At 35.7% G+C, this 12,969-nt stretch overlaps 1 protein-coding gene across 2 annotated transcripts in view; it reads left to right on the top strand.

The window, feature by feature from the left end:
- The window catches only part of LOC149790245 (hyccin-like), a 156,830-nt gene that overhangs the window by 107,663 nt on the left and 36,198 nt on the right, over nt 1–12,969 (top strand). For both annotated transcript variants that reach the window (XM_089972270.1, XM_089972271.1), the window contains exons 6-7: nt 8,879–8,959; nt 12,274–12,395. In XM_089972270.1, the coding sequence (XP_089828396.1) occupies nt 8,879–8,959; nt 12,274–12,395 (203 nt within the window). The remainder of the gene's footprint in view (nt 1–8,878; nt 8,960–12,273; nt 12,396–12,969) is intronic.

Here is a 12,969-nt window from a genome sequence, read left to right as displayed (position 1 = left end):
TAGACCTTGATCAGCAAGCAGATCAGGATCTTTGTTTTTTGCAGTTTGACTTGACTTAGTATAAGTACATATGGTAATTAACTATATTCATGTATGATTCTGGTATGAAAGATATTAGGATGGTTAGTTTTATATGTGCTTACTTTTAGGGCAGATCCATTGGCAAACATCACGTACCCATATCTGCCATAACATAATACTCCAGCAGATCTGGGTTGATGCATTACATTAGGACTAATCAATAAAATAAACAACATACACCCCAAGCTGTGGGTGCATTATGCAACAGTAGCTCAGGGTCTAAATTGCTTGCAATGCCTATATTCAAAATATTACCAATAATTGAAAGAATAATTTTGAGAAAGGCTAAAATAGTGTACAATGTGTTTGTACAAAATCTGTTCCCACTTACCTAAACATCATTTTCCAGGAAAGAGACTCTAAATGTATTACAAATTTAGGGGCATTAAAAGGGCAAAATTTCAGCATACCCAATCCATTAAAGGAGCTATTAAAAAAAAGCTGTCAATTTTTAGGTTCATTTGTTTGGAATAACATTATACATGATATTAAATCAGCTCAAAGCATCTTTTCCTTCCAAAATAGGTGTGTTATATAGATAAAAAAAAGAAAAAGATGTACTTATAAAAGTACATATTACGAGTTGTTTATACTCTGTGTATTTGCTTGTATCATATATGTACATAATAATTTATTTATCCAATTACTTAACAATTATCATGTAGCCTTCTTAGCAGCATGCATCAAAATATACGAGAATCTGACTATAATCAAAGGTTAATTTATGACTGGAAAATCCATGAAATCCTTACATGTACAGGTGTTATTGTTCTTTAAATTGTTAAAATTAGTAAATATTCTCATTATATCTGCATGAGAAAATGTGAGACTCGCATTGACATTGATTACAAGTCAGAAATGACACGTACAGTACAATAAAAGAAACTTTATCAGAAGATGAATGCACTACATGTAAATGCTAAATTAGGTGTTGAAAAATGTATTGTGATGAGATTGTAGGGTATAAAACCTGCATTCGTCTTTAAATTAGCTTGCACAGCGTTACTGTATTTTACCCAGACTGCCGTTATTTAGTAAAATGTTTTGTATCTTGCATCTGTCTCATAATTGTGTGGACTTGCCTGTGGTAAAATGCCTTGCAGATCCAAACTTGCTCAAATCAGATTAGAGCTTGTCCTGTAAATCCAAAATGTAAATACCCATTAAGTAGTGGGATTTATGTTAAAACAGTGTGACACCCAGTGTATATTATTTTCACTGCCCAATACTAATTTTACTGCCCAATGCCAATTCAACTGCCCAATGCCAATTTAACTGCCCAATGCCAATTCAACTGCCCAATGCCAATTTAACTGCCCAATGCCAATTAAACTGCCCAATGCCAATTCAACTGCCCAATGCCAATTTAAATTGCCCAATACCAATTTAATTTCCTTATACTGATCTCACTAACCAACCTACACAAATCTTGCTGACCAATACAAATCACACTGCCCTATCAGTTTTTGTTGAAATGTATATTTGTTTGAAAGTGAGACACAGACTTTACATTAGTGGTAGTAGTGTCATCGATTTGTTAAGATTTTTGCTAAAACATTTGTTTAGAATATATTTCCTAAAGCGCTTCATAGCTTCTCATCACGTTCATAATGAATAATTTTGAAGCTACGACAATTGATTCTGTGATGTTCATTCTCTCTCCTTTGAACTCTGAGGACCATGTCTCAGTTATAGAAAATTTGTGCTTTGATTTTGGTTCATATTTTTTCACTTATATGTGCTAAATACCTGGAATAATTTTTTTCATACTTGGCATGGTTTATTATTACTTTAAGACAATTCATTCTGCACAAGACTCATTTATCCCATGGACAAGATAATGGCTATATTAAAGTTAATCAAGGTTATGGTTCAGGCTATTTTTATATACTTGCATTTTGTTCGTTGGTATGTTTCAGTATTAGGCACTTATCACTTCTCTGCCATGGCATTAAATAGTCTTTTATATGCAGATTTACTGTTAAATGTTAGTCAAACCACCCATCCACATCAGCAGAGATTCTGTCTCAAATGTCATCATATATGGGATCTTGAGCAACCAATCTTGCACACACAAGTAAACCATATTAATCGTGGGTGGGGGTGGGGAGCAAGATGCAGCATTTGCTTGGTGCTATTGACTGTGATTTCTGGCTGTGCATCTGATAATGACTGGTATTGCCCTCGACAAAAGACTGGCAGTTAGACAAGCGTCAATCCATAACCCCATTTTTTTTGGCTTGATCGCTATGAATTGTACACTTTAGTTGCTTGAAAGTGTATGACAGTTGCTAGAAATCATGCAGTAGTTGCTTGAAAGTGTATAACAGTTACAAGAAAGAGTATAACAGTTGCTAGATAGTGTGGAACAGTTGCTAGAAAGTGAATAACAGTTGCTAGAGGGTGTATACCAGTTGCTAGCAAGTGTATAACAGTTGCTAGCAAGTGTATAACAGTTGCTAGAAAGTGTATAACAGTTGCTAGAAAGTGTATAATAATACCTATTCAACCCATTAAAACAGCTGATGCATACATTATGTGCATTCTATAGGAGAGGAGATTATTTCTGATTCTTTAAGGACTTGTGAACAATCACAATAGCAGCATCTCTATACATTCAGAGATCATTTGATGCTGTAATGAAAGGCACTTATTATCTATTTCATGCATGAAAAGTATTTTTTTTTAAATTGGGCCATGGAGTTCATAAACAAATTTGGATTGAACCAATCACAAATGATGGTACTTTTGAAAACTTGTTTTAATTGGCTGATATTGGAAATGCAATTGCAGACCCTACCTCAGAGTCTTATGATCTCCAGACTTGATATGGGCAGTTATTTCAATAATGCTTTGGCTAATCTGTATTCAACAAATGAATTACCTCCATATTCCTTCTTACCTGTGATTAATCTTTAGATTTTATTCCCTTGTAGAAATTCTTCCACATGCTTAATACATAAATTTGAGAAATTTATAAATTTCCAGAAAGTCCTATACATTAGCTGCAAGTCAGCTTGTTACTAACAATGACTTATGAGTGGCATATCATGGTTGATATATTAATGGTTGGTTGTTTTTTTATGTTTTTTTTATATACTAACAGTGGCTTTTGGTTAGCAAGAGAATGATTAGTTAGTCCTAACACAGCAGCACCTTAATGTATGTTGAGTCAATGGATGACTGCTTGTATACTAATAATAATAGTATACTAATAATAACAGTATACTTGTAATAACAGTATACTTGCAGTAATAGTGCATTGTAAAAACAGTAAATTTATATTAACAGTATATTTGAAATAACGTTATACTTGTAATACTAAAACTTAATTGCTAGTTATAGGAAAACTGCCTTCAATAGTGCTATACCAAATAATAATGTTCAAACTTTCATTGACTTTAAATTGGCTAGTTAGTGGATGAGAGCTCTTTAGTTTAAAATGGATAGTCAGTTAGCTGGTGGATGGCTGTTTGGTACTAAAACAATAGAAGGCTTTTAGCTCATGATTACTGATGGAATGCTATTTAATAATTGCTTGGTACTTGCAGCCTGTAAGAGCAACCCTTTAGTTTACTAACAGTGACTTGTCAGCAAGTCAGTGGACTATTGCTTGGTACTATAACAAGAGTCTATCAGCAGTTGTACCACTGATTTGCTGTGAGTTGCCTAGCAGCTTGTAGAATATAGTGATGCTAACTGGTTTCTGTTGAGGAGCAGCAATCTTGAGCTTTCATTATTGTGTTCAAGCATAGAGCCATACAATTATACTCAGTCATAGGCATGGTGGCATCATAGATATGTGATTTTGGCAGGACTGTTTATTAATGAAATGTGTTGTATACATCATAATAACTTATTATTTATATATAATTGTATGTACAAGCATGTGTCATTGGGGTGTCAGCTTAAATATCCAGTCATTTCTGTAAATTTCAAGTCAACTAAGTGGATCAGATCTGTCCATTATAGTGTTATTCATGACCATACTGATAGTCATTATTAGGTCACAATATAGGGAAGTACTTTTAGGAATTAAGTACTGCTATATATGTACTGAGAAGTTGAGAAATGTTTCAAAGTCATTTCCTCAAACTTTTAAGATGGAACATATTGATTTTCACAGCATTTTTGTGAAAATTAGAAGTGGCAAGTTATTTCAAAGTCTTGTAAGTGTCAGTATGTATAACTGATAGCCATGAAAGCAGGTAGCCCAGCTTACCCCAAATTCAGTAGCCCATATGGAAGCACTTGCATAATGTGAAACTATTAATTTTAATAGCTCCATTGTTTTCTTGTTGTAAGTTTGTAATTTATCGTTTATCGTTTTGTAAAATGTTTTTGTTTCTGTATTGAAAATAATGCGGAATAGGTCATAATACATTGTAGCCAACAGGGCAATCTGAATTAGCATGTGATTGGTCATAATCAAATGCATAATTCTTGTGGCCCTTGGACTTAGAGCAAAAAAGATCATGTCTATATGTTTAAATTTAGGCTGCTGTGCTGTGTTGGTAAAAGTGAATGCATTTTTATTTCACTACCTTGAATGGTTTTCTTCTAGATTTTCATTTTTTGTTGGTTTGTTTTACATTCTTGTTTGGTGTCAGGGCTTTGCCAACCATATTGAATATTTTAATTCTTTGTGAGTAGTTTGTTTCTTTGGCTGTTTAATAGCAGTAATCATGTTTAAAGAGCATCATTTATATTTTGCTGCTGGAAAAGGCAAAAGGACTGGACATTAATATTCCTGTATACCAGTACATAAACTTCTCCATCACTTGGAAAGACATCACTTAAGTTTGGGCTCAGAGTGTAATTTTCTTCCCAGCTGTAGATCCACGACGCAGTCTGCTGGAATTAAAGGATGAGATGTTAGATGCAGTAATTGAAAAATATTTCACAGAAAATTGCCAGTGTGCATTGACACATTGACAGCTTTGATTAAGATGTATGGGATGAACAAAAGAGTTATGGTAAAGGGAAATAATTCTCATCTGACAATTAGTCAGGAATTTCTTCATGCTGAGTTTTATTGGAGGAATATAAAGTTAGGCCTTTTGTGAAGACTTGCCATTGTAACTTAATTAGAACTATACAGTTGATTTTAGTCATTTTTAATTAGAGTGAAGATAAGGTTCAATTCAATCTTACACATTGTCCACATCCGCATCCTCCACTTCCTCCTCCAACATATACTACTACTGCTGCTATTACTACTACTACTGCTGCTTCTACTGTTACCACCTCTACTACTACTACTACCACTACCTCTATTACTGCAGCTACTACTACTAATGCTGCTGTTCCACTGCTACTACTACTACTTCTAATATCTAATAAGTCTACTACCATTAATACTACTTATGTGCTGCTAACTCACCTCCTGCTAATATGACTATAATTGCCAACAGTACTACTAATAGTGCTACCAACTATAGTACTACTGCTACAACTACCACCACAACTATTATTACTGCTGATATTTATATTATCTCTACTATTATACTGCTGCCTCTGCAACTATTACTACACTACAACTACATGTACTACTGCTACTACCACCATTGCTACTATACTACTACCATTACTACTACTACTGCTGTTACTACCACCACTACTACTAATACCATTACTACTATGGCTACTACCACCACCACTACTACTACCATTAATACTACTACTACTGCTGCTACCACTGCTACTACTTCTACTACCATTACTACTACTCTACTAATAGTACTACTACCATTGCTACTACTACTACTATAACTACTAATACTTCCATTACTGCTACTACTACTACTACTGCTACCTTTACTACTACAATTACCATTACTGCTACTACTATTAACATTACTACTACAGCTATTGCTGCTACTACTACCATTACTACTACTAATATTGCCATTACTACTACTACTACTACTGTTGCTACTACTACTACTATAACTACTAATACACATGTACTTGCATTAGTGCTGCTACTGCTACCGTTACTACTACAATTACCATTACTACTACTACTATTAACATTACTACTACAGCTATTACTGCTACTACTACCATTACTACTACTAATATTGCCATTACTACTACTACTGTTGCTACTACTACTGCAACTACTATTACCATTACTACTACTATTACCATTACTTCTACTACTGGGACCCCAAGTGGCTGAGTGGTCTAAAGCGCTCTCCATTACGGATCACTGTCATCTCACCTCTGTCTGCGTGGGTTTGAGTCTCGGATTCGGCCAATGTGGATATGTGAGAAAGCTTGCCAGTAGCTTCTCGAGGGTCGGTGGTTCTTTCTGGGGATTTTCCGGTTTCTTCCTCCACCATTAATACTGGCCGCCATGTATAGCCTATCGCGTGCTGAAAAATGGCGTTAAACCCTACAACAACAACAACAACAACAACAACAACAACTACTACTATTACCATTACTTCTACTACTGGGACCCCAAGTGGCTGAGTGGTCTAAAGTGCTCTCTCTGTTACGGATCACTGCCATCTCACCTCTGTCTGCACTGGTTCGAGTCTCAGATTAGGCCAATGTGGGTTTGTGAGAAAGCTTGCCAGTAGCTTCTCGTGGGTTGGTGGTTCTTTCTGGGGTTTTCCCTGATTCTTCCTCCACCATTAATACTGGCAAACATGTATAGCCTATCGTGTGTTGAAAAATGGTGTTAAACCTCACAACAACAACAACAAAAATAACAACTTCTACTACTACCATTACTACTACTACTATACTGCAACTACTACTACTACAAGTACTACTACTATTACCATTAAAATACTACTATTACCATTACTACTACTACTACCATTACAACTACTACTACTACAAGTACTACTACTATTACCATTAAAATACTACTATTACCATTACTACTACTACTACTACCATTACAACTACTACTACTTCAACTACTACTACTACTATTACTTCTACTACTACTGTGACTCTACTACTGTTATTACTATAACTACTAGTACCATTACTACCATAACTGCTACTACCATAACTGCTACTACCATAACTAATACTACCTTTACTACCACAACTACAACTACCGTTACTACTACTAATACCACTACTACTACTGCTGCTGCTGTTACTACCATAACTATTACTACTGCCATTGCTAACGCAATTACTACTACCATAACTTTTACCACCATTACTACCATAACTACTACTACTACTAACCGCTCCTGTAGCCTAGTGGTTAGAACATCTGCCTTGGATATGGGAGGTCATGGGTTCGATTCCTGGCCAAGTCATACCAAAGACTTACAAAAATGGTACTCACAGGTGCCTCACTTGGCACTCAGCATTAAGAGGTTAGCATTAGAACTGGTCTGCCTGGTGTCAGGATAATGGGATTGGGTAGGACACTATGCATGTCTGTGGCGTGATGCCCCAGTGCTAGACATCATTATAAACTGCCACGCTGCAGATGACTGAAAAACTGTTAAAGCTACATTAAAAAGTCCAAATCACACACACACACACATGCACTACTACTGCTGCTACTACCATAACTTATACTACCACCATTACTACCATAACTACTAGTATATTATTACCATTGCTAATACTACTACCACTAATACTATTGCTGCTGCTACTACCATAACTGCTACTACTCCCATAACTATTACTACTACCGTTACTACCATAACTACTACTACTACCACTTCTACTACTGCTGCTGCTACTACCATAACTAATGCTACCATTACTACTACTACTCTACTACTATTACTTACATGACTACTACTACTATTATTACCATTATCTATATAGCTACTGCTGCTACCATTACTACCATGACTACTACCACTACTGCTGCTGCTGCTACTACCATAACTTCTACTACCATTACTACCATAACTACTACTTCTAACATTACTACTACCACTGCTACTACTGCTGCTGCTACTACATTAACTACTACTACTACCATTAATACCATAACTACTACCACTACTACTACTGATGCTGCTACTACCATAACTACTACTGCTACCATTACTACTACTACTACTAAAACTGCTGGTACAACTACTACTACTACTACTGCTGCTGCTACTACCATTACTGCTACTACTGCAATTACTACTACTAGTACCACTATTACTATTACTATTGCTACTACTACTGCTGCTACTGCTACTAAAATTGCTAGTACAACTACCCCTACTACTACTGTTACTACTACCACCTCTACTTAAACTGCTATTATTCTTTCTACTACAGCTGACAAAGATCAGATGCTGGTACAGACTCTAAGGGCCTAACCTGGTTGTTGTTGTTGTTGTGGGGTTTGATGCCATTTTTCAGCACACGATAGGCTATATATGGCAGCCAGTATTAATGGTGGAGGAACAACCCGGGAAAACCCCAGAAAGAACCACTGACCCACTAGAAACTAAACTGGTTTTGGTACAACTTGATGTTGACATCAGAGTGCATGGTGTCAAATAAAATATATCCATTTGGTAACACACTGGACATCTTTGGGCAGGTGGGGGGGCAGGTAAAGTTATGTTATACCACCTTTGATTTCCCACCCCACCCCCCAGTTCTTTGGCTCCCTTCCCCTGCACTGGAAAACGAACAGCTCCCACCAACCCCCTATGGAAAAATACCACTGCATGGTGATTACCTCTCCAAAGTGCAAATATGCCAGTCTGTCATCACATATAACCACTATCTTAGCAAAATGAAAGGTACTTTATTACCTTGTTCACAAAGAGGACATATTTTTTTCTCTTCTTTATAGGAAACAGTTGATGTAGATGGGAAACCTAGAATCAGGTCTTTTCGCATTCCAAGTTTTTCACAGCATTCCATTTACCATGAGGTAAGTAGCTAGTGGTCCCAATACCACTGTTTAGAGCAGGATTCTGGTTGCCTGTCATGGCTGTTAAGCATAGTCCAGTCTTTTTGTTTCTAAGACAACCCGTCAGGGAGTGAGTGCATTGTTTTACAAATTTCTGTGGCATTTAAGATTATATATGCCTTGCTAGTAAAAATAATGGGCGGGGTAAATGATACCAAGTTTTTACCCAAATTCAAGACAGCCCAGAACCGGTTAGTACCTATCGCCATAATTTCACAGAATCAACAGTTATTTTAGGGTACATAACTCCCAAATTTCAGCAAAGATCATCATGAAAGTTTGAAGAAAAGTACCTTCTAGTCTCTAATTAGTGCAGGGCTGAACACAAATAATACTTGCATTACCTTCAATCCCACCAGTGAAATTTTGAGAGCAATGAAGACTGTACTAATTAAAAACTATTCTGCCATTTCAAACATATATTTAGGTATGCATGGTTTTGATTATGTGTTGGTACATGTGTGATGATGGTATTAGAGATTGCTAAGTCTTCCAACTATTTTTTATTTGTAAGTGTGTTAAATGTTTCAAAGAAAACATGTTATTTTCCTTTTAATGAAATTTTTACTTTGAGTAATTTTCTATTTGCTTTATGAAAAGAAAACTCATTCCCAAATTTGTGACCAGTATGGGGGGAGCTAGCACACTTATCCCCCATGGGACCTCAAAGCTCACTTTTTGAGCCCACCCCACCCCAACCCCAAGCACTCTTAAGGAGTATATCAGATATGGGGGTGACCTAGAGTCAGATATTTCATTGTGTAATGACAGATCAGAATTCCTTATATCTGTTCTGTGATTTCACTCAAACATATCCTTGAAATCCATCTAGTTGTGATTAGGTTACAGACAGACAGACAGACAGACAGACAGTCAATTACAGCTGAGGATTCAATTTCTTTTCATTTCTTCATTATTAATTACATAATATAATTCTACATTATTTTTTTATCATTTTGCAAACCTGTACTTTTATGACTAAATAAGTTACTGGCCCAGAAGCATTAAAATGTGTTAGTGTCTGAACGTAATGAAGCAGGATTTTTCAAATCTTTGAATTATGACTATATCATTAACTGTATAAGTTTAAATAATTTAAACTCCATCTCCATGCCTGATACAAATATTTTGCTTTAGAGACCAAAATATGAAATCAGCAATTGAAGTTTATTATTGCCATGGGCTCATCTCTTTGAGTCTGTGATTGATATTTGTTTTTCATATTGAATATTGTTGGCTGTTTTGTAGGAATCATTTGAAATGATTGAAATAATGCAGTGAGAATATTGTCATCTTTAGTACTCAGCCATGATTATTTAGTGTAGCCTCAGAGCCATAATTAACCTCAAATTATTAAAATTTAAACATCCATGCAGTTATTTGAATAATTATTAATTAGTCAACATTTTTAATAGTTTTAAAACTATTTCTGCCAATGACTTGATGTTTTAAGCTGTTAATGACATTTTGTTAAAAGTAGACACAAGTGGTTCTCATAGGATTCTCATTTCTCAAACTGCTGTTATCATCAGCAATTTAACATTTAGCAGTTGCACACAGATGAGACTTTAAAATTACCAGTTAGGTAAGTGTTAGTCAGACTGTTTTGACCCATTAAGTATTAGTCAGACTGATTTGACCCATTAAGTGTTAGTCAGACTGATTTGACCCATTAAGTGTTAGTCAGACTGATTTGACCCATTAAGTGTCAGTCAGACTGATTTGATGCATTAAGTGTTAGATTGATTTGATGCATTAAGTGTTAGTCAGACTGATTTGACCCATTAAATGTTAGTCAGACTGATTTGACCCATTAAGTGTTAGATTGATTTGACCCATTAAGTGTTAGACTGATTTGACCCATTAAGTGTTAGACTGATTTGACCCATTAAGTGGTAGTCAGACTGATTTGACCCTTTAATTGGTAATTGGTTGGTGGTTAGTGTGAAGAAACTTCAGATTTTCTGCAAAGTTCTAAGCAGTTGGTTTTCAACATCGTTCATCGATCCTTTCAAACCCAAAACCAACTAAGGATTAAACCCCAGACCAGAGAGGTGCTATTCAGGCCTGGTTTTCAAAAAAGAGTGTCAGTCTATAATTAAACCAAAGTCAACAATCCATTGGTTTTATTTTCTATGTAAATTTTAACGAATTAATTGTTGCATGTCATGACTTACCTTTAACTCATTAACCCCTGGCACCCCGTTTAAGTATCAGGAGGTAGTACGCTACTTCCAGGCTCTGTAGCATCAAGTCATTTAAGATACACTAAAGTGGGTGATATAAAAAGGTAGATAGATGTAGCTCTACAGTGGTACCAAATAATCTGGACTTTCTAGTTGAAATTACAAAAAATGGGGGAAAATTATATATTTTGAGACCTGATTATTTTTACATCCAGAATTCACTCATTGTCAGAATCCAATTTTGGGTCCAGATTTTAGACTTTTTGGCCTCAGGTCAAAGGCAAACCGGTCTGAACAGGAGAACCTTTGCAAAAAGTGAGATAAGATGGGGCAAGGACACAAAAATGATGGGTCTAATAAGCACAAAAAATACTCCAGCTTTACCCTTCTGCACAACCACAAGCAAAGTAGCCAATGAAAAATGATGTTTCTAACACAACTAGGCCGCAGGCTAACCTAAAGTCTCTTGCAAGCCAATTTATTTGGATGTGTTCAGAAGTAGCCCCCAGAATGTGTTTCCTACTCACATTTCAGGTGAAAATGACAAAAATCTCCAGGGGTTAATGAGTTCACACTTTTGGTTGGGAAATTGGAACCAGGAGTTTAAGTCTCAGAATCTATCACACTACAGATTGATTTGCATTGATAGGATTCTTTCTTAGATGGTGAGAAAAAGGTGTCACTGCTTTTTGTAGTGATACTGTCGTTAAGGTTCTATGTTCAAGTTTTTTATTATTGCTTCAGAAAGTTTGATCAGTTGTAGTTGTTCAGATTATGTGTTAAAAGCTTCAGAAAGTTGGATAAATAGGGTTTGTTCAAGTTATATATTAAAAGTTAGGAAAGTTGGATAAATTGGGTTATGTCATAGCAAATTCAAAATCCAGACAGGACAGCATGTTTCACAGAACTCTTTGTCTTGCACAAATTTTAAAGAGTTCTTTTCACAGAAATTTCCACAAGTATACAGTAACAGAAACCATGTAGATTCTAACAGGGAAGACAATTTCATGGTCGGTCAATTTGGGAACATTGAATACTTGCAAACATTTTATGAATTACAGTGTTAAAAAAGTGTTATGTTCATTTCAGCCAAGTCACATCAGCTCAGCACCATTAACTGAGACACTTTTATCTCGCTACAGCCAGACTGAACCTATATGTTGGAAAAGTGGTCCTTATCCCCAATATGAGTCTATTAATGGATCAAACAGGTAATAATATGACTGTTTTTATGTCTTTCTTAATTATCTGGAAACCCTTGTATATGCCAGGCAAGTCCAATAGTTGTTGTTGTTGTTGTTGTAGGGTTTAACGCCATTTTTCAGCACACAATAGGCTATACATGGCGGCGAGTATTAATGGTGGAGGAAGAACCCTGGAAAACCCCGGAAAGAACCCACATTAGCCAATTATGAGACTCGAACCCACACAGACAGAGGTGAGATGGCAGTGATCCATAACGGAGAGTGCTTTAGACCACTTGGCCACTCGGGGCCCCCATGTCCAATAGTAATATTTGGACTGATTGGAAAATGGACCTGTCAGACAGTTTTATTTATCAAGTCGACATAAATCTGATTGTGATTCTTTTTTCTAAATTCACAAAAAAATCAAATAAAATAATTTCAAATCAAATCGAATAAATTCAAATCAAATCAAGTAATTAAAATAAAGTCGTATAAAATCAAATAATTTTCAAAAAATCAAAGAAATTCAAACAATTCAAATAAAATCAAATAATTTCAAACAAATTCCCAACCCCATATATGACAAGATAAGCATAGG

The sequence above is a fragment of the Sinohyriopsis cumingii genome, chromosome 10, assembly GCF_028554795.1.
Source record: "Sinohyriopsis cumingii isolate HCF-2022 chromosome 10, ASM2855479v2, whole genome shotgun sequence".
Taxonomy (NCBI): domain Eukaryota; kingdom Metazoa; phylum Mollusca; class Bivalvia; order Unionida; family Unionidae; genus Sinohyriopsis; species Sinohyriopsis cumingii.
This window is presented reverse-complemented; position numbering and strand designations above follow the sequence as displayed.